General features: G+C 40.4%; 1 protein-coding gene across 1 annotated transcript; it reads right to left on the minus strand.

The window, feature by feature from the left end:
• Window positions 1–1,495: 1,495 nt before the first annotated feature.
• On the minus strand, window positions 1,496–20,233 carry tspan17 (tetraspanin 17). The gene is made up of 8 exons (XM_023284090.3): window positions 19,652–20,233; window positions 9,303–9,353; window positions 7,355–7,501; window positions 6,389–6,559; window positions 5,782–5,907; window positions 5,362–5,409; window positions 3,645–3,761; window positions 1,496–3,402 (listed from the first exon to the last, which is right to left on the minus strand). Exons 1-8 carry the CDS (start codon window positions 19,736–19,738, stop codon window positions 3,337–3,339), a joined length of 813 nt encoding a protein of 270 aa, XP_023139858.1. The 5' UTR covers window positions 19,739–20,233; the 3' UTR covers window positions 1,496–3,336.
• Window positions 20,234–23,371: the final 3,138 nt, after the last annotated feature.

The raw sequence follows: 23,371 nt of genomic DNA on the forward strand, positions 1-23,371 counted from the left end.
TGCCAGGCTGCTACTGCAAATTATTATGGCATTATTATCCTTATTACCAAGGTGACTGTGTGATCATTGGCACATCCATCCAAATGCGGTGGTGGCTGCAGAGAGAGAGCAGCAGCGGTGCTTTTTGTTTAAGAGCTCTGTAGTGCAGCACAACTGACACTCGTGGCCTCCATCCGCCTTCAACCAGATCCCCAGCATCACACAAAAGGTAGCGCCTCTCCATCTCATCATGTGCAACACAGGGTTTCCTTGCATGCGTAAGCAGTGTTGGGTTATTCTTTCTCTTTAGGGAAAGGTGTGTTTAAGACTCTGAGCAAACACTTCCAATTAAGAGTGATTTCTACAAACATTTTTCAGTTTTGTTAATCTGTCATTTGCTAATTAATCGCACACTATCTGCTCCAACCCACATGTCAAGAGATTAAACTTGAAACACGTGGAGGAGAAAAAAAAATACAGGTTTTATCCAATTCTAGACTCGAGTGGGACGGATTGATTTACAACAGTTAGTGAAATCAAAGAAGCCCACACACACGTTTAGGGGACGAGGATGAAGAAACAAACCTGTCATATCAGGCAAATGGATCTTTGGGAGAGGATTCATAAGAAGCGCAGACTGCGTTTTATCCTGTAAATGATTCTGTATTTGGTCTAAAAGAAATCAGTTTTCTCAGATTACTGGAAGCTCTCACTCATTGATTACACCTGAAGTGCTGAAATAAATGAGCATCTCCTATAGAAACATCCATTTGAACAGAGAAGCCATTAAGGCTCCGTCGCTGCGGTACAGATGTATTGTGCTCCACTGGCGATATTCTACTTGTGCATTTGTGACACCTAAATTCAAATGGCTGTTGTTTTGTCTCACATCTCTCTTTTCTTTTTCTTTTCCTTTTTCAAAAGAGCCCAGTGTTTAAAAATACATCAAAATGGCAGGCTCTGAAACAGATGCACTCAGATCAGGTAGAGGTTTGAAGAGGGAGCGTGTGGGCGAAAGCAACATGTGACATGTACACACAGCCGACGATCATAAGGTGCCGTTACTGAATGAACTCCTCTACACATATTTCACAGATGGACTCGGTGAAGCAGGAAAAGTTTGCTGTAGTGTTCACAGAATATTAATGCTACTCTTTTTTTCATCTTGTGTGTGTTGCAATTCAAAACATGTTTGCATGTTCGTTTTTATTGGCTTCGTTTATTTATATATATATATATATATATATATATATATATATATATATATATATATATATATATGTGTGTGTATATATATATACATATATATATATATATGTACATACATATATATGTGTGTATATATATATGTATAAATATAGTATGCACTGTTTCAATGCTGTGAATAATGCACAAAATTATCAAGTGAACCCAGCTGTATCTGAAACTACATTCACGACAAGATGGAAAGCTTTGAGGGCAACCTATAATGAGAGCCAACAGTTATTTTATGATGAAAAATAAAGGGCAACATGAGCCGAGTACAATGTGTACACTTTAAAATTAACAAGTAATCAGGATATTTCCTCAGCCTGCAAAACAAGAAAAACACTGCAGTTTTTTTTTCAAATGCCATCGTGTGAGACTTTTTGTTCAGCTCGATTACTGTACTACATATCAATATCTAGACAAAGTTAAAGCAGCATTCATGTTATATTGAGATTGTTGCTAATATCAAAAAGGTAACAGAATGTATTTGCTATTCTATTTAAAAAACCGTTCCAAACAAAAAGACACAGCATTGAAATAAAGATAAAAGCGATACTGTAACATTTTTAATTATTGTTTGATTTCTCAGTTCAACTGGCACTTCCCACATAAAGGGACAATAAATTCACATTTTGGCTATCTAGAAATGCTAATTGCTATTGTTGGCATTCCTAATAAAATCAGAATTGTAGCAAGACAAAACCTTGGCAGTCAGCTCATGGCCAGCTGATATTATTTGGTCTCCATTAGGACTGCTAACAACATCAACAATAAGGAGCTATTTTGCAGCTGACTGATGAGTTAGAGGTAAAACAGGTGCCTGGTGGTCAAACAATAAACCAAGAATATATGAGTCTATAAGAGGAAAAGAAATAATGGATGAATACAGGACATCTTCAACAACAGATATTTCTCTTAAGTGGACGACAAAAATATAAGACAAATGTGGTAGCATAAGTCAAGTAAAAAGGCCCCAAACCAGCAATCCCGTGTGCCTGAAGGGATGCTTAGAGATAAGCAACAATCTCTATCATTAAACTCTTTCCCCTGTGTAGCACAGATCTACCACCCCAGCCACACCAGGCCATTCCATGTAATACAACAACATCCTTCAGTGAATCAGGAGATAATACAATCACCACAGGGAAAACAGGATGACTTTCAAGGAGCTGTCACTGTTTTTCTGCATTAAGTTAGTCCATCTAAATTCAACAGACATGGATGGAAAAAAACAGACATGCTTCTAACCAATGGCAGAAAGCACATATTTTTGGCCAGGCCCTGAGGTATTGAGGGGGGGCGGGGGGCAGAAATGACATATAGAGAACAGAGAGAAGTCAGAAATATCACTGGAAATTAATGGCACTTTTTGTTTAAACATTTAAAATTATAATGTAAATCTCCTGTAATGACTCGAAGTTGCAGACATGACCAGCCAGTGTTGTGAGGTTTTTTTTCAGTGGTCGTAAAAGGTCACGATGGAGAAAAATGATGCAGAGGAATCCATGTGTTTATTAGCCGGCCGGCCAGCTAGCTACAGTCCTCTGGAGCTGGAAGTGGGAATAAGCGCATTAAAAACAGGCTGTTTTTAGGAGGAGAGGGACAAGGCTCTGTGACAGCATGTCATCTGACCTAAAAAAAAAAAAAGAGATTTACTGTCACTTTTCCTTTGTTTTGTTTAGTCTTGCTGTTGTTGTCTCTTCCTTTCATCCATGGCTTCCAATCTCCCAGTTGACAGGAGTCGTTGTGCAACTGCGTGCCATAAATATATTTGTCCAAACAACAAAACTCAGTGGAAACGGGGCGAAAAAAAAAAAGAATCTAACTGAAGTAGGCAGGACTGTCCTCTGCATATTTGGGTTAAAGTCCCAGCTGAGTGGTAAACAAAGTTTTGACTGGTTTGGGTGGAATCACTTCTTCCCCCCTTTCAAGTGTCACTGACAAACGTCTGCACATATGCAAGTGTGAGAGTGTGTATGTGCTGCTTAGCTCAGTGGCAAAGTAGACAGGAGACGCTGGCTCTCCGTCCTCAGCCGGACGGGTCTGTTCGTGTGCTGTGTTGACTTGGCGAGGCTCGGTGGGTGGGGCTGCCCCACTTCACTTTTCCTGTCACCAGTTGGCTTTGACAGCTTTGACATCACTCACCAGGTTTTGAGCAAGGCAGATACCAAAAATCTGGACAAGAGCCACACAGGACATCGGGTCATTAGTGCGTTATGCTAATGGAAAGATCACTGAGGATGTTAGTGTCAAAAAAATTAAAAACTGCTGTATTGCAGGGGGCTGCATGATGTTTGATACTCCCACCACTAGATGGCAATGACTGCACAAAATCTAGAACAGACATATACAAACAACTATTTTCAGACAGAGCAGGCTGTTTGCAAAAGAAATATTTCCAAAAAATAACCTATTACCTGTAAAAGTGCAATTCCAACAAAGATTCCAGCTACAATTATCAGGTTGTCTTGAAGCCACTTCTCAAACTGCCCCACACAGCCCTTAGTATAGATGTATTTCTGCCGGTTCAGCTCCTTTCCACAAAGAAAGACACATCAGAAGTAGATTAATATTTGGATGAAAGACATATTTTTCTTAACAACATTAAGTAATCAACTCTAACAGGAAGAACACTGGCCTTTTGTATCATATAAACCAACTACTGAACTCTGGCCTCTGACTAATGCTGGACAAAGCAAACAACGCAGTGTTTTGCCCACTGACTCTTTCACCACTGAAGAAGGCACGAAGACTGTGTGATAGCTGAGTCACAACATGTCAGTGTTGGGACATTATAGAGAATATTAAGGCAGAGTATTGAGTTCCACTGAGGACAGAGTCTGAACTGAACAAGCAGGCAGAACCTATTTCCTGTCACCGGACAGACGGCTGTTTGTGTTGTCAGATTCAGCTGATGATGTACACGCTCTATTCAGAGGAGAAAATAAAAAGGTGTATTTTACTGCTGCAATGACACCAAAAAGGGGGAAGAATGGGGGGGGGGGTTCTAAACAATGCTTTCTTTGTTACTCTTCAAGACAAGTCAACCAGGCAAACCCTTTGTTCTCTTGCAAAACCCTGAAAGCTAGCTTTCCGCCAATGAGAGGTAAAGAGAGCCCCTTGGTAGCCAATAAAAAAGCAGGAAACACAATGTTGTTCTGGCTGTGAACTTCCTCTGAAGCTATTTCAGCCCTCTGCCTTTGTTGTGCTTCTGTCCTCCCCATGTCTCCTGCTCTTCCTCTTTCCCACCATGCACTCCATAAACAAGCTTCGTGGGAACTTACCGCACATCAGTGATAGTTTCAGCAAAATGTCAGTGGTTGGAGCGTGAGCACAAGAGCACGCAGAAAATTAATTCATACCATCCCTGTGGCAGGTGGTTCACTGTATTGCAGTTCGCCTAGCAACAGCAATCTTTCTGACTGCAGTGCAGTGAGTTGTAACCACCACACCCACACACAGAGGAAAAGGAACGGACTGGCATAACCCACTGAGTCACCAATTACAGAGTGTAGTAAGGCTGCTCTCTAGGCTATAACTGGAGCCTAATTATCCCTGTTAGAAGAACAATCTGTTATTAAGGCAAGAAGCACGCAGAGTAGTCTGTGTGTTTCTTAACCCCATATGTTCTCTGTGCGGCCCATCCGTTTTCGACATTTTTTTTCTCATTGTGAATGCGAGTAAAGATACAAAAAATCTCCAATTTGATTGGAGTTGATTGGTATTTCAATGTGAACCCATTTTATTGAGGGACTGATAGAAGTAATCAAGCTCAGTACAAATGAACCCAATTGTTACTCCACCCTCAGCAACTCAGATCACTTAGATTGTCTCAATCAAACTGGTTTTCAGGTTGTCAATCAATTCACCCTCAGGTGAAATTCCACTCTGTAGCTTTGCATCATCTTAACCAAAGAGGCTGGCAATCCCTGCTATGCTCCACTTCTGCCGATGACTCAAGTGTATGAAAACTGGTTTAAGGCGATATTAAAATTCTGTTAGAGTTGTGTTATTTGAAAATCTTATTTTCTTAGTAGGCTCTGAAGGTTAAAAAAAGTTTAAAAATGGAGATTGAAGTAAAATAATACAGAGTTAAGAATAAAGAGGCAAGTGGTAGAGTCTAGAAATACCAACCCCTTGAAGCCGAACATCATAACCACATTGCGTGTTGATGACATCCTCCTGCAAAAAAAGAAGAATAGTTTGTAAGCAGTAAAATATAGTTTTATAAATATAGTTTAGGTTTTGAAATACTGACTCGTTGAACTAACAAGTTAATTTAGAAGTAAAATGAACTAACTGCTTTGGAACGGTAAAAATATGCAAAATATACAGATAATATCAATAGCCATGGCTACAAATATCTGTCAAAAAAGTTGAGCTATTCCAGAGCATTTTTTAAACCTTTTGTCCTCATTTTGACAAGTTTCATCAACAATCTGAATTGTACCTGAATGCAAAATACCCTGAAATGCTGACTCCAATTCTGATGTTGCATGTCTCCTAGACAGTAAATTCAAATGCAGTTTTTCATACTGATAATGAGACACTCACTGCAGGGTCTTTGACGCAGCAGGAGAAAGGGACTCCACAGCGTTCCCTACTGGGATTCTTGTCAGTGCAGTTGAAGTAGATGTTCAGATTCCAGTCGTCGGGCCCATGTGCTCCACAGCATGACCACTGAGACGGCAGCAACAACAGGCCGAGATTACACAGATTTACTTTCTCTGATCTGGTCTTGAAACAGCTCTTTAGAGTCTGGCTCAGGTCAGCTTGGGTGCTTAGCCAGCTTACTGTGGCGGGGAGCGACTTAAGATAGTGAGACTAAAATCATCGGACAACAGCGGATCTAATCGCCTTTAGAGTACGTCATGACAGAGCCTGGTGTTTACACACAGAAGCCAATTATCTAAACTGCTTCATTCATATACCTAGATAATCATTTGAAGGGAATACAATCACATTAATCGTGAGATTTACTTCACAGTTGCGGGGGTTGACTCATTCTCCACTCTGCCCAGAACTAGGCTGAATCAGCATCACACTTCAGCATTTGTAAATTCAGATGAACAATGTTTCATAAGAAGGGAGTGTCTTTTACACCAAAAATGTACATATCTGCTAGTGACACAAGAGTTTCAGTCAGTAGGTGTTGACTCACATATTCCTGGGCAAAGTCGATGAGATTTTGCAAGTCGATATCATCGCGGTAGGCCTTGACATTATTGTTGATGAAAAAGTTAAGCTGGTCTTTGATCCAGTCTTTAAAGACGAAGGCGAGGATCCCCGCAGTCAGCTCCAAGAAGAAGATCAAACCCAGGAACACGGAAAACTAGAAAAAGTACACGACGCACACAAGGTTATACACACATACAAACAAAAAACAATACAATCTGTCATTTCAATCGAGAAACCGGGTGCGCCCAAAAAATGCTTAACTTTTTTTTTCTGCTACTGTTATTTACAGAATTCAAAGGACAGCTCTGATGTAATGCTTCTGTGCACGTCTGCTTGTAGGGCCTGTCCTGATTTGCTACTGTAAGTGGGAGAGTGCCAACAAAAGCCGCAGTCCCACAGGTACCATTATATTATCCCTTTACGGTAAATGTAGGAGGAGACGAGGTTAATCATAAATGCACAAAAGCCACATTAGCTCCTCGGCTCTGACGCCTGACTTTCTGCTGCTAATGGACATCGGCTCGAGTTAATAGCTACTCAGAATCGCAGCCAGCAACGAGGCAAATTTGTCTCTGTAAATCACATGTTGTTATCGATACAGCTGATCCTAGATAAACTTTCTAAAATGGTGGTGTTGTGGCTTTGGGCTTTGGAATCATTTGCTACTTTCTTAGATCAAAGGCAAAAAAGTGTAGCTGCAGATAACATCACTTGACACAGAAAAAAATGCTTCAGTGAATTAAAGGGTAGGTGTCTGTGCTCATTGCTGTCTGATGAAACAGGTTTAGTTATGAGATAACACATTCACGCCATGTAACCATTCATAGCATTTAGCTCGGGTGAGTCAAAGTGACACCACAACACTTGACAGTCTCAGCTCTGGTGTGAACTGCAGAGCCAAGGGTGTGAAGTGGTTAAAATTGGGGATGAAAATCGGGAGCTGGCTTACAAATTTAAGCAGGAAAGTGTTCTCTCGGAGAGCTCCGATGCAGCCAGCAAAGCCCAGGACGAACATGACCCCTCCTACGACGATGAAGAGCCACACGGGGTCGAAGCCCCCTAGATCTGTGATGGATGACAGATTGGACAGCACACCCTGAGGGAAAGGACGACAAAAGAGTAGTTAAAATTCAGCCTATAATACTTCCAAAATCAATCTTTCACATCCCTATTACAAGGTCTCAGCAAAAACACAAGGCTGACCTTGAAAACAGCCTCTGATATCAAAGAGAAATAGTGAGAATTTGAATAATGTCACAGCTAAGAGGCCAACTGGGGTTGCTCTGCTCAGAGACGAGGATATGCAGCAGAAACATTATTATCATTAGATTGGTATCTATCAAATGAATGGAATAACAAAACCCCAGGGGGTATTTTGCATACATTTCAGAACAACCGTTTGACTATGACAGTTCTGCACCAACACCATAAAATGAGTAACTTTATCTGTAGAGGCAAAGTTCAGAGCTTCATGAAAACATTCACAAACAGACATCTGTCTTTCCTCACTGCACATCCTGCCCTACAGCCCCAAAGCCACAGTAAGTCCAACGTGTTTTCCTGTCAATCTCTGGTGTGCAACGTGCCTTACAATGAGAGACACTTCATCTGCAGCCGTTTCCCATTTCTCAAATATATCGTATATTACACCTTGTTGCCACACAATGGGCTCAGGTGATGTCACAGAGCAGTACATTACAAGGAGGTAGAGTTTGTAAAAGCTTTTTCAAAAATAATGTGTTCTGGTTCATGTATGGCCTTTTCTAAATTCCTCACCCATCATCAAAGGCTGTGCCCTAAAAAAGTGAGCACCAGCTCACAGATTTGACATCCTGTTTGCTTCTCATATATAAAGCACATGTCAGACACTCGCAGCTAAAGCCGAGAAAGCTGAACTCTCATACCGCTTAAGTTAATCTCCCTCTGCCTCGACCAAGGAGAAAACTATAGGAACAGGGCAATACTGCATTCTTGTGTTTTTATGGCACTGGTGCAAAATAAACTGCCTTCACTTGAATTTTAGCATGAGGCCCTGAAACAATAATGTAGTCTGGCTGCGCGCAGTAGGCTTGAAACTAATCATCTTAGTCACTGAGACCCAAACTCACCATTACGCCTTTCCAGCAACCGCTATTCATCATTCGGCCTAATCCTTTTAAATTATTCACGCTGTTCCACAAAGGTACTCGAGTGCAGGCCTATTTGCACAGAGTTCATGACCAGACGTTACTAATCAGTACATGCCTCCACGCTGGTGCAGCATTTACCGAACCGACTGGTACAATATCTTGCTAATTAAAGAACAAATTGAGTGTTAACTCGATTGGAAGAACTTTTTGAATGCTGCTCTGATTCACTGCACATGGGAGGTTAATGGCAAAGCCTGACCTGTGCAGCCTGTACAGTTTGGACAATAAACAGTGGCCAGTTTCCATGCACACATGAGGTCCAATTCATCTACTGATAGGCTCTCATACAACACAAGACATTCAATTTCTGATGGCTGTAAGTCAAATGAGTTTGTAATTTCGGCCTTGTGGCTTCTTATTAGTAGCCACAGCTATTTGTTTCTCTAATTCACCTACTGGAAAAACAATTTGACCATTAGCTAGACACTGGCACAACAAAACTTAGTTAAACATCATGCTGGAGCTGCAACAGCATAATACATTTCCTAATATGACCAGGATGTTTTTACCAGTGCCATTATCAGGTCATATGCCTTTAAGTGCAACAAAGTGTTACAGGAATGGTGCTTCTATTTTTCACACCACTTTTCTCAAAGGTGCTGTCCACATCTAAACTCTGCTGCAAATCATACCGCCTGCTTATTACGGCCAGAATATTTGGAAGAATTTTAGCTATGCTGCTGTTTGTGTGCGTGTGTTTATACATACCTTCTCTGCCCATGCCCACAGGCCTATGGCCAAGAATGCTGCTCCTAGTAACTGTAAGACAAAGCACACAGAAGAGGCTGCGCTGTGAGATAGAAAGCAACAGTACCCACCACTTAGACACATTTAAATTCATGAAATAGCATGAAAGAGTTGTGACTGAAGAGCATCAAACAATGTTAACGACAGAGGAAACATCTGCAGCTGTAAATTTACATTGGATTAACAAAAGTTTCTTTTATCGGGACTGTTGTGGGTGTGGTATGATTTACAGAGATGTCTCCCTGGCAACATATGCAAACAGCACAGCTATCTTCACAGCCATGTCTTTATTTTGTTGACTCCACAGTAATCCATGACATCACCTTTTCCCTACACAGTTATGCAGAGAGGAGCACAGACAAACAAATACAGACACTTCTTATTTCAAACTGCCAGCATTCCTCTTCAGGCCCAACCACCTATGGAAAGAAGCTAACTGAGGAAACTGGCTTTTAGAGTCTTTTAGTAAAACTGAGTGTTCAGAGGAAGTCTTTTAACTTGATGTGGACAAAGTGAATCATTGCATCTGCAGGTTACTGCAGGTTAGAGACATTGCATTGGGCAGCTTAAGAGGTTGGAGGATCTGATACATTGAGAGTTAAGGAAAATCCCTCCGGTTTTAGCCTCCCATCCTAGCGAAGGATGAATGCAGGACTCAGGGTTTAAACATGCCAAAAAAGCAATAGGTGACTGCTAGAAACACACACATTATTAGACCGTCCTATGCAGAGATACTAAATTAGACAAAAACAACAGCAGACTTAAGGATAATACATATCAGCCTGGATGCCAGAATCTTCATCAGTTTCTGGTAGTGTGGGTTTACCCATACAATGTTGTTGTCTAATCAACTGCTTAGCTGCCACAACATGTCATTCATAACAGATTTAGAGTTGTAATGAACTTAACTGAGACACACTCTTATGGCAGACACTGAAATATAATAGCGCCATTGAAATTGTGTTATATCATTTTCTTGGGAAGCTGATTAAATCTGGGTAAGCAGGTAAACTGATGGCAACCCATTAACAAACACATAACAAGACCAGCAGCGTGACAGAAAGCCAAACAACAACAGCAGTGGTGGGGTGCTGTTGGGTCACCCTGATGGTTACATAAGCGGCTGTAGTGGAGGCTGTGGTGGTTTTAACTGAGAAGTGGCGTGCAGGCAGCATCCAGGTAAGCAGGTGGACATCACGTTAAGGAGATTAGACTGAAAGATCAAGAGTGTTTCGGCATTCAGTCTCTGACTCCGAGTAATCCATGGAGATTCTAGAAAACAAAAAACTGTCACAAAGAAAACAACTCTCATTTTGCAGCATGAAACTGCAATTACAGCACCATTTAATGTATAATGTTACAAAGTCACGCTCAAGGCAATAGCAGAGCACCAGACAGCTACCAAAATGATTGCAGAGTGTACGAGTTAAAATTTCAAGTGGTCACATTCTGCCACACACAGGCACAGGAAGCTAGTCTAGAAACCAGAAGTAGTACTTCCATAACTTTGATGCATCGTGCTTTGCACACTGAAAAATACACTCTACTGGTGAAATGCGGAGCGCACCTACATGCGCTGGTTTTTCCACTCATAGAAAAGACCGCATGTAGAAAAAAAGTCACTCGGTTACATATTGGACAAATATGACATTAGAACGCCCTAATTTAACTCTTTTCAATGTCATTTTTGGTCACACACCTCTCTAAGCACTGCAGCTACCAAGAAGCAGCCGCCGCAGTCTGCAGTGTGGGGCGTTTAGAGAACACTGGTAAATTGTCGTGTCTATCGATAAGCAAATGTTCAGAAAGTGATGTGTTTTGCCTGTATCAAGGTGGGAGGTGCTACCAAACGAGAAAGTTGGGCGGGCAATACAGAAATACAGATATACTAAGTATTAGTCAATTATATCAGCCAATCAATAAATCAGTTGGGCTTGAATAACTATAACTAGATGCACCTCGGTCAAGATTGACCTCAATCATACAGTGTTATTGCTGGAATCTATGCATGTTTGTATGATGGTTACTTGATTTTCCATTACACTGAAATGTCAATACAAACTTTAGTTAAAATTTTAACTTTGTCAGTATTACCACCAGGACTTCATAAAAGAAAGGAAAAAGAAGCAAATGCTACTTTATAAAAAGAAGCAAATGTTAATGCTTTGTGTTAAAGTGTTGTGTGCTTTCCATTGCAAAATGACCAATCCAAGTCACATTCAGACAATTTGCTCAAACTAAACGTGAAGTGTGAGTTAACCATGTTTCTAAACTGTCCAACTGTCTGCTGGGGCTGCATAATATGTAGTTTCAGCATCGACACTGCAATGTGTGTATGCACAACAGATGCAATAGACAAATGAGAAGTGCCTCAAATTAACTCAAGCATATCATGTTACAACATTTTTTTACTGCTCGATACAAAAAGAAAACATGGTTCTCATTTTCCATGACTAATCTACAAGAGAAGTCTGTTTGAAAGAACATAAATTACTACGATTTAGGGGTTCTTGGATAAACTGAGAGTTTTTCTTCATTTTGAAGACACAATTTGTTGATATGCAAGCTACATATGTACACAATTATGTGAGCGAGGAACAGGAGGGAAACACTGAAAAGAAAGATTTAGTTGCAAAAATGAAAAGCAACATCAGTTGTCAGGCTGCACAATTAATGGAATATGTATATACATGCTCATCATGATTTTGGCTTCACACAATTAAATGAATTTGATCAACTGTGATATTGAAATTTAAAATGCTCCACTCACAGAAAACAGCCACTGTATATAAAATCACTTGGTTTCAACTTAGACAAAACACCCATTTTCAAAAGTCCTTACTTTATTGTTTTCAAAGTCATTCTTGATCACAGATGTCCAAGTTGCTGCGTTGCAGTAACTGAGTGGATACTAGAGGCTTCTCTGTGCAAAACCATCTAAGTCAGCTTCAATCTTACCTGCATGTGAGGCATTTAGAAAGCATCAGTAAGTTGGAATGTACGTTGATAAGCAGATATTTAGCAACTGATGTGTTTTTGGGTACCATTTTTTAGTGCACTGAATTCATGTGAAGAGGAACCCAATTTTCAGTCTCATATTGATGCAAAATTTGTATATTAGCAGGGATGTAGGCCCAGATGCAGTACTCCATTTACGTAAATGTGAAAGTGCAATAAAAATATTTAGTCTCGACAATTACTAAACAATTGTGATCTAAATACTACTCAAAATAACTATGATTATCATTTCACCATAATTGTGCAGCCCTACATAGTTGTACAGCAATATTTCAGCTGTAGGAGGGATAATGTTAACCAAAAACAGCTACTCTATCAGCTGTGCATTTCAATTGTGCAATAACATAATTTGTTTAATCATTTAAATCAGTGCTCTATGATGTGCACAAAGCCAGATCTGAACTCCATCCAAAGCAAAAAAGTATTTCAGATTGCTTTGTAAATGTCACACCATATTGGAAGAGTCCCCTATAAAATTGTCTCAATCATTCTATAAGTACTTCTTTCCAAATAAAGTTATTGAAGTCATCTTGTGGAAATTTCTGTATGTGTTTCATACTGATATATATACATACACATATATACACACATGTATACATATATTTATATATACATATACAGGGGTTCCTCTGCATTCATTCAGCAGCGGTGGCCTGCAGCTGCTGAATCCCAGCCGCCGCTCCTTCGAATTAATTTTTTCTTTTTAATTGTCGCAAATACTCCACTGCCGCTTGTCTCCACCTTCACAGCAGTCTTGCACTGTGTCGGGTATTCACAAGTACTAAGGTAAACTACAGATAACTACCTTGCTCAGTATCTACTCTGTTTTTGTGTGTGTGTGTGGTGGCTAGGGGGGTGTGTGGGTGGGGTGGGTGCTCCCCGGAGAGCCTGCCGCCACTGCTGAAACAAACCCTACAGGAATCCTAGAGGAAACACTGGATGTATGTACTCTCCACCAACAACTGATCAACTAGGTAAGTTTGTTTCGCCCTAGACTTGTGTGTGTGTATATATGTATATAATTACAATATTTGTACTTTTTTGCAACATATATGTGTGTGTGTGTGTGTGTGTGTGTGTGTGTGTGTGTGTGTGTGTGTGTGTGTGTGTGTGTGTGTGTGTGTGTGTGTGTGTGTGTGTGTGTTGCAAAAAAAAAGTACAAATATTGTAATGTCAGGGGTTTTCAGCATCATGCAGCCCTAGTGCTTGCATATTGCTACTTTCAAGGCTAACTCTGCAACATCATAAAGCTGAAGGACAAAAAAATGGTACATCATCAAAATGTTCCAAGTGGAACTCACACTGTCGATATTTTATTTGAGAGTGAAAGGCAAAAACAGATATCTGACAGTGAGGCTCATAGGGTGTACTGTCCAAGGCAATTTCATACCAAACAGAACTTTGCATATCAAACAGTTCAGGATGAATTCAGGGGCCATTACACACCTTACTAGCTATTTTATGTAAATTACAAGCACCTAAAACAAACAAGTTTTTCTACATAAATACTCAAATCATCAATTATGAGACATCCTGGTGGGTCACCATGGGCACATCCCACACTCTTTTCTCATCTGTCCTGTTTCTTCTCTACTGTGAAGTATCCAATAAAGCAGAAAGAAAAACCATGGCCTCTTCACTCTGGTGCCTCTAAAAGTGAAACACCAGACACCAGGAAAATACGTGTGTTGTATCGTCAATTTTGTTATTACTTCCGGTCAAGAGTACTCTAATGCATGTCAACTTGCATTTTCTCCTGACACAGCTTGAAGCGACCTTGAAGGCAGCATTAAGTGAGACAGCCATGGAGGTATCCATGCCTGCTGGCCTGTCATTTTGGCTTACTATTTCTTCTACCGTTTCTCACTTCTCTTTCAGTCACTGTCGGAAGAGGACAGAATGTTGAACAAAACCACAATTAATCAAGACACTTGACTAGATCTGCTCACTAATATTCAACCCAACATTGGACAATAAGAGGTGTTCTAGTAGAGGCTTGATTAGTCAGTTGGTGGCATATTATTCTCTACGTGTCTGGTGCCTGTGGTTACTGAATACAACTCCCACATGTTATGAAGGACATCCAACGTGTGGAATAATTTCAGAGTAAAGGATGACCCCAACAAGGTGACATGCAAACTTGGGGTTTTTGCCAGAAAAGTTGTTAGGCTCGGCAGCTGGAACTGGCTCATGGACCAAGTCCTGGAAGACATATTCAGCACGCTTTCATGCGTACCCCCAACAGCAGTCACACTGAGAGAGCAGGTAAAGAAACAGACAGGGCCGGTAAAAACTTTATGGATTTTTTGACGCTCCATCACACAACCGAAGCAGCAGCCAAGTGTCTTTTTTGACAGAGGGCTGGTACGGGCCAACAACAGACTGATGGCAGCATTAGGATGGGGTCCTATAGTTTCTGTGATAAATTACCAAGGAGGAGGTGCTCGCCAGCTGCACTTTGTCGACTCAAGATGCACTAGAGTATTACACTTATTAACAAAATGTCCTGACACGTTCACAATCATTACTGCTTTTGCAGGTGTTGCTGTGGCTCATTTTGTGCATGTACTTGTAAAATCTATATTTTAAGGGCATTTTTAGCTGCAGTTTTGTATTTCTCTGTAATGTGGCAGTATGTAAACAATGTTAGCTTACCTATAATACCCACTCTCCACCAACAACTGATCAACTAGGTAAGTTTGTTTCGCCCTAGACTTGACCGACAGTATTGTGAAGCATGTACTATGTAAACCTAACACATAATGTAACGTAATCTTGTAAGCCAAAATGCGATAACCCATTCTACATGCTTTTGCTCAATGCTTTTTAAACCCTATCTGCAGATCAAACTTCCCTCATGGCACAATGTGGTTTGAGCTGAAGTGATTTTGACTCAGTGAGTACATTGATGCTGAACATTCCTTTGCAGTGCTCGCATAACTTCCATTATGTCTAACTTTAGTGTAATGTGGGCAACCAAGGCCAAATTCAGGTAAGTGTGTGGTAGTGAAAAACACTACTTGCGTTAAACTCTGTCAACACCACTCTGACACAAAAGGCTCTAGAGGCACTCTGTTTTTCACAGAGCAGTTTTAGGTAAACACAAAGTGAATAATAAGCTCAATATACAAAAGTTTATCTCTCTGTATCTCTCAACAGTTAAGCAATTCAATTTTAAAAAGCAAAGAACTGTGTCCATTGCCTTTGTTTGGGCGCAAGGTTTTTCAGAAGTACTTAGGGTTTGTATAACTAAATCTCACCTGCCCTTTCTCCTAATTATTTTTATCTTTCTATCTAATCCATATGAGTTATCGCTATACTTCAATATTTTATCGCAGAGCAAATAAAATCTTGAATTAAATGTCCTTATATGTGCCTTCTTATTCAAATCAAGGTTTTTCCTCTGTCAAGCGCTGCTGTAAGACGTGTCCCAGAGCGAGGTTTTCCTCTCTATGTGGACAGAAAGATTATCAACACAGGAGAAGATGCCTCCCTAAGCCAGCTGATCCCATTAACCTCAACTAACTAGCAGCGCAAATCAAGCTCCTCACTTCCCAGACACACAAACACAAATGCTCGGGGTATAGATTTACTCAAGCGTGACTGCCCTTTTAATGGCCCCCGAAAAAAAACGGAATATCTAATGTGTCTGACTGTGGGAACGCAGTCATTCATGATGGAATGATATCAACGGCACCGCCAGCAGGGTGATAAACTGTTAAGCTCATCCAACTCGTCAACAAGGGAGCACTTGCAGGTATTTTGCGCTTTCCACCTGAGGTCAGATTTAGGTCTAAAATACATCAGACTAGAAAGCAGGAAAGTCATAAGAGTCCATACGAAAATTTGCAAAACACAACAGCACATATTTTCTATTGCTTGGAAAGTACCACAGTCAATATCTACGGAATGACGCCAGCAAGTGCAGGTGGAGGTTGTGCAACAGGTATGCTAAGACTCGAGTGGAAAAAAACACCTCAAAAGTTGAGAAGGAAAATATTTAGTATTTGAGTCGATGACCAGACAAACCAAGTCGAAGGGAGAAAACACCTTAACTTACCTAAGTAGCTCAGAGCTGAACATTCTGATGTGGATACAGAGTTTTCAGATCAGAAACATTTGTTACTTCATATTAGCAACAATCTTATCAATGTTCACATGCAGAAATGTTAATGTTGCCGTTTGTGATCTAAGACAGCTGCATCCGTTGTAGCAATGTTCCACACACAACATTCACAAAGGCAAACTTTGCTTGTTCAGGCCAATGCAGCTGTAGCTCATGATGTGTGTTGGGTGCTACTAATAACAAAAGTACTTTACAGGCATTTCCGTTCAGTCTGTCACCTTACAGCGATGTGTGTGTGTTAGCATACTCTATACAGCAGCCTCTGTGGTTTCCCCAATGATTTTTTCGCAATATCAGCATGAAGAGGATGTTGAGCAGCATATCTGAAACTTTTCTGCAGCTCAGAAAATGTAGCAAAAAATATTCTCACAAGACAACATAATTATTTTCCAAACACGGTACTGCTTGTATAAATACTTGAAGGTTACATTCCACCCTTTTTTCATATGTTTACTAAACAGAGCCTGTTTATTATTATGTGCATTCCTTTTTCATGTGTGGGGCAGCTGCATTGCAGTAGAAATGCTATTCCTCCATAAAAAAAGGTTTTTTTGTTTATTTTTTTTCTCAGTATGGTTTAATTAAGAGTAATGTCACAATTACCTGAAAGTTAGTTATTCAAATAAGAACTCAAGTCAAAATACTTTCATTACAGTTTTTTTGGAGTGGTATCAAAATCAGTATGGATAATCATAGATTTTCTGTGGTTTTGGCACCAACTACCAAATTACAGATATTGTGACATGCCTACTAATAGACCATAAACTAGGACTATAATCAAGGAAAGCTTATGTCCTGTTCAGAGACATTACTGAGAAAAACCCACCTGTGCGTGGACTCTGCCTCCCTGTACACATTTTAGTTGATATCTCTGAAAAAAGGCAAATACTGCTGAACACAAAACACACAGGAGTAGAAGGAAAAGAGCTGTTATTTTGGTATCTTGTCCTAGATAGAGACATTAATTGTATTTGGGAGGTTCATCAAGCTGTGGCTGGAGATCAATTTTCAAAAAAAGACAGAGCAGAATTCTGCTATGCCACTTTTCTTCAATGCAAACCAGATGCATACGCACAGTATGCAGACAGGTGAGTCCTTGACTAACCCTCAGCACAGCTCGAGTGGTGTGACCCCAAATAACTGCATTGCCACCTGGCTCTTTGCAGCGGTCCACCTGTGATGTGGTCATCCAGTGTGTATTTTAGTGTCACACGTGCGCAGACACTTAGAACTGTAGCCGGCTAATAACACTCAGACAGCATCCAACCAACTCAGCAACTTGGGTTACAGCTTAACAAGCTCTTAATTACAGCATGCAGAGCTTCCAAACATTTCAGCAGCTCAGGCAGAAAATGTGATTAATTAAGTGGATGTGAGGAATGTGTCTATTCTAAGGACGAGAGAAGGTGTGTTGTTCTTGGGTGAGAATGTCTGGCTGTCAACAGCAAGCTCGGGTGTTGGAGGAATTCTAGCAGAAAAGAGGCACTAGCTTGTATTGCTTCATTTTGTTGACAATATTTATGGCCTTACAAGCATTTTGTCTCAATTTAGGCAGCGTTTTTAAGGCTGACACAATCACTACGGGAAAGACAAATGGGTTGATTTGTGGAGAATAAACCCCATCTCTCTCCATTTCTGCAATGCTCTGGCTTGTCTGACAAATCCAGTTCCGCAGCACACAACAAGAGCAGAACATCTTCTAGTGATTATTAACGGAAACAGCCAACGAGCTGGAACTTGTTCCATAGTTTCACACAGAGCTCAGACACAGGACTGTTATCTTGGCCTGAGTGTCTAACAGTCTGAAAGAACACAATATGAGTTAGACACAACACTATATGCCCTATGACTCAATATTTCCTGGTTGATCATTCAGTCCAACTGAGTTGCAACCCACTTTATTTGTGAGACCAACTGTAAAACGTATTTGTGCGTGTAAACTCTGGCTCCTGTGGCATATTTGTCAGTTCTTATTACCTGCGATTTAAAAGAATACCACGGCAGATGGTGTAATCATATACATTTTGAAACGGGGTGTTGAGGAATGAGGAGGTGGTGACGAAAGGAACAAGTTGCATGTGGATCTCGTGTACCTGACGACTCCAATAGGCCGAGCACATGACGGGCGAAAGCGTAGAATCACACCCGTTCTCCCCCTTCCCTCCCCACCATCACCCTCTTTATTCTCACCATCCCTCTTTGTGCCTTTGTGGGTGTGTGAAGGGAGAGAAACAATGCCGTCCCGCAGAGCCCGGGCGCTATAGTCGTGAAAGGGATGCTTGAAAAGAGGAGGGCTGGGCTGCATTCATGCCGTGTGGCCTTTTCCTTACAACTGCGTGTGGGAAGACCCTCTGGGGCACAGACACGCCATTCCTTCACCCACAGACATTAAACTGCAGCAGCCACACAGAGGCAACGCAGACGGCAGAGGGAGGGAGGGATGACGGAGTCTGAACAGAGAAACTTTTCAGACTGAGGAGTGATAAAGACGGAGGGGGGTTGTTGTAAAGGAGACGTGGGATTACTTGCCACGGCCCAAACAATACAAATCATGTCATTTCTCAGACTCAACGGTACCAACACATGTCAGAGCAGGAGCCACAAACCACCATCAGATGTTTGTTTACACTTCCAGAAACTTTGAAGCAGTTGAAATGAAATGAAAGAAAAAGCTGCCAACAGAGTAAAGAATAAGTAGAGGCATGAAAAAAGAAATGAAAGTTAATATTGTCAATTGATACAAAGAGTACTAACTTTAAAAGTGATTTAAAGGCTGAATCACATCACACCACACATACGTCACATACTGAATCACATCACACATACGTCCAACGTTTAAAAATAATTCAACACTTTCTCAACTAGTTCAATCAAGGTAATATGCTGATATGTTACACAAGACACCAAAGACAGGGAATTAAAAGAACAAGAAAAACACATTGACAAATAAAAAACAACAATAATAGCATACATTGTTTAAATAATCTTATTTCTCTTAAAAACACTTACGAATAACGTTCATTTAAGGACAGTTTTCCAACACCGACGGTCCCAACGTTAAGCTAACTTCAGCAGAATATTTAATGTGACTTCTAATTAGCAACATTAGCGTTGTTTTTTTCACAAAAACAGAGAAATAAAAGACACAACGACTACGTTAACTTACCCAGAATATAATGTTGAATCCAAATAAGAAGTATTTCACGCAGCAGCTGACTTCGGCTCCTTTAAAATGATGGTGTTTCCTAGTCATTCTGCCAAGGATAGTGGAGGCTAACTGGCAAGCTAGGTAACTACTACGACTGGTACTTCAAAAGCTCAGCCAAAGCTACACTTCTTGAACGACTAAAATCAATGTTAGCTGGCTCCATTAGATAAACAATCCCGACTTTACTGTCCGGACAGCGCTGAGTCGGTTAAATCAAACATGTGTGGCTAATTATCCCTTTCTTTCTCGCGTTAACCATTAGCTTGCTAGGCCAGCTAGCTCGCAACTTCTACAGTTAGCATTAGCGGCTAATAACAACAAATCCAGGGGCACTTAACTAAAGGCACAGACAGTCATCCGCAGTTGAGTCGATATCCAAGTTGCCGGGTGTCGGTTTCGCTGCAAACACCCAAAGATCGAGGTTAAACTGGTGTCTTTTTTCAGCTAAACCTCCCTAATGCTGTCTGTGTTACTGCTCCGTCGCTTGTGGTCTTCATCCTTGTTGTTTTGTGCTGTAAAACAAGCCCCTGCTGTCAAACCAGAAAACCACTGCGCTGCCTTTCGCCCTTTTCACCTCAAGAGCGGCCTCTTGTGTCTCAATGAAGGTTTTCACTGAATCAACAGCAAAATAAGGAGTAATAACTAAAGTACCCCTTCAGCTTGATCACACAGAGAATAACTGATGCACATGTGCAACAGGAACTGCTAAGGATTATTATTCAATTCAGGAAAAAATGTGGGGAAATCATTTGCAGAAGTGTTTATTTCACATGGCATGCAAACCACGTTGTTTATGTCACTATCCACAGCAATCTGGCTGTATTTACCAACTTAGCATGTGCTATGTTAAAGTTTAGCTATGCAAAAAAATATAACAAGAAGAGTTGTGAATGAGACACCGTGTATGCAGCTCTCTTGCAAATCCTTCCAATTAAATATGTGTGACACAGAGATATCACCTTTTCCCCCACAGAAACAGCTGTGCAGAAGGATGTAGGACAGCATCCAGGTTATGAGTCTGCACAGTGCTAACAATATTACTGAGAGTGGCTATGACATAGGCTTTTTGTCCTCTCAGGTTTTTAGTTTAAAATATCTGACACGTCCCAGACTGAGATAATCCAAAAAAAGGAATTTTCTACTTAACATTTATTATTTGAAAAATAATTAGTTTTTTGGGGTTTTTTTGTTTGTTCGTTTCTTGTATTAAAAAATGGAAAAGTATTAACAAAGCATTCACAGTTATGCAAAATTAAACACTGTGGCGTTATAATTTATTACTATCATTACTTACGTCAGTGCTTTGCTGCTATGACATGAAAATGCCTGTGGAGTTGTGAATAGGAATGACATGCAAATGACATGGCATGATATGCAAATAGGGGACACAAAAGTGCAATTTTACATTTACTTTTTTTTAAAACTGTATTTTCTCACTTTAATGCTTTGATAAGTTCTTTCAAAAGAAATAGATAACACCACAGAATATATGAAATCCTTTGAAGTATTTTTGATTAGTTGTACAAACTTTGTTCAAACAGAGCTGCTTTATTTGAACTTCTGTCTGGAGTCCTACAGATGGCAGTCTATGAACCTATGATGAATATGGCCTTAGTTTCCTTTTCTCCCCCCGGGTGTTGCTGTTTGGGACATGCCAGTCCCTTAACTATCGCCACAAATATGCAATATGTAGCACTGGCAGTGAACACAACAGAAGGCTGTAAAACCAACAGAATACACTTGCAAATGTGGTGGTCGCTGTTACATATGTAACTGCAGCAGGCAATAAACAACTTGTGACAAAATGCATCTGTAAGTGGCATGTAAGTACATGTAAATTATATATCAAAGCTAATTATTTTTGATTTATTACTTTGTATTAGAGGTTTCTTAATATGCCTTAAAACAGAAGCTCACTACAGCTATTAAACTGCATCAGAATACATTTACTACATCGTCATACAATTTTAATGGAGGGGCAGTTAATGTTCTTTAAGAGGTCAGATGAAATATGAATCCCTGTTTAAGTGGCACCGTACAGGATTACTGTAGCCTTGCATATGTTGTTCACCTTAATGCTCCAAGTTCACAGTGAGGGCAAATTAAATAAGTAATGTAAGCGATAATTTAACTGTATAAATGTTAACTTCTTGTATGTGAATTATTGTGCATCCCTTGACCAACTTCACATTTTATTTAGATGTTTATATACACTAGCAGTCAAAAGTTTGGACACACCTTCTCATTTAATGATTTTTATTTATTTTCATGATTATTTACATTGTAGATTCTCACCAAAAGCATCAAAATTGGATTCATTAGATTCTTCCAAATAGCCACCCTTTGCTTTGATTACTGCTTTGCAATCTCTTGGCATTCTCTCAGTGAGCTTCATGAGTCTCTTGAAATGGTTTTCCAACAGTTTTGAAGTGAGTTCCCAGAGATGCTGAGCACTTGTTGACCCTTTTGCCTTCACTCTGTGGTCTATTTCATCCCAAACCATCTCCATTGGGTTCAGGTCAGGTGACTGTGGAGGCCGGGTCGTCGGACACAGCGCTCCATTACTCTCCTTCTTGGTCAGATAGTCCTTCCACAGCCTGGAGGAGTGTTTGGGGTCATTGTTCTGTTGAAAAATATATGATGGTCCAACTAAATGCAACCCGGATGGGATGTCATGTCACTGCAGGATGCTGTGGTAGCCATGCTGGTTCAGGGTTCCTTCAGTTTTGAACAAATCCCCAACAGTGTCACCAGCAAAGCACCCCCACACCATCACACCTCCTCCTCCATGCTTTACGGTGGGAACCATTGCAGCATGTAGAGACCATCCGTTCATCTTTTCGTGCTTTCTTAGTAGCTGTTCCACCATTAAGGCCTGATTGGTCAGTCTCCTCTGAACAGTTGATGTAGAGATGTGTCTGCTACTAGAACTCTGTGCGGCATTTATCTCGGCTCTAATCTGAGTTTCTCTTAACTGGCAATTTCTGAGGCTGGTGACTCAGATGAACTTATCCTCAGTGGTCCTTATGTGAGCCAGTTTCATCATAGCACTTGATGGTTTTTGCAACTGCACTTGGGAATACATTCAAAATGTTTGCAATTTTCTGGACTGACTGACCTTCAGTTCTTAAAGTAATGATGGACTGTCATATCTCTTTACTTAGCCGATTGGTTCTTGCCAAAATATGGATTCTAACAGCTGTCAAATAGGGCTGTTAACTGTGGACCAACCTGACTTCTGCACAGCACAACTGATGATCCCTACCCCAGCAGAATATTTAGGCCAGAAATTCTACAAATTAACCTTGACAAGGCACACCTGTGAAGTGAAAATCATTTCAGATGACGACCTCATGAAGCTTATCTAGAGAATACCAATAGTGTGCAAAACAGTAATCAAAGCAAATGGTGGGTATTTTGAATAATCTGATATACAAAACATGTTTTGACTTATTTCACACTTTTTTGTTTACTGCATAATTCCATATGTGTTCATTCATAGTTTTGATGCTTTCAGTGAGAATCTACAATGTAAATAGTCTTAAAAATAAGAAAAACCATTAAATGAGAAGGTGTGTCCAAACTCTTGACTGGTAGTGTATACTTCCACTATTTTCAGTTATATAATTTTCTTGTGCAGGGTACTATGAAGGAAAAACAATAGGCAAATGAAAGGTA

This window comes from Amphiprion ocellaris, chromosome 13, assembly GCF_022539595.1.
Source record: "Amphiprion ocellaris isolate individual 3 ecotype Okinawa chromosome 13, ASM2253959v1, whole genome shotgun sequence".
In the NCBI taxonomy this organism is placed as follows: Eukaryota; Metazoa; Chordata; class Actinopteri; family Pomacentridae; genus Amphiprion; species Amphiprion ocellaris.

Coding starts and splice junctions, on each gene's coding strand:
- tspan17 (XM_023284090.3), bottom strand. CDS start 19,738: ATGACTAGGAAACACCATCATTTTAAAGGAGCCGAAGTCAGCTGCTGC. Junction 3,762..5,361: donor ATGATGTTCGGCTTCAAGGG/GTTGGTATTTCT, acceptor CTTTGTGGAAAG/GAGCTGAACCGGCAGAAATA. Junction 3,403..3,644: donor TTGGAATTGCACTTTTACAG/GTAATAGGTTAT, acceptor GCTCTTGTCCAG/ATTTTTGGTATCTGCCTTGC.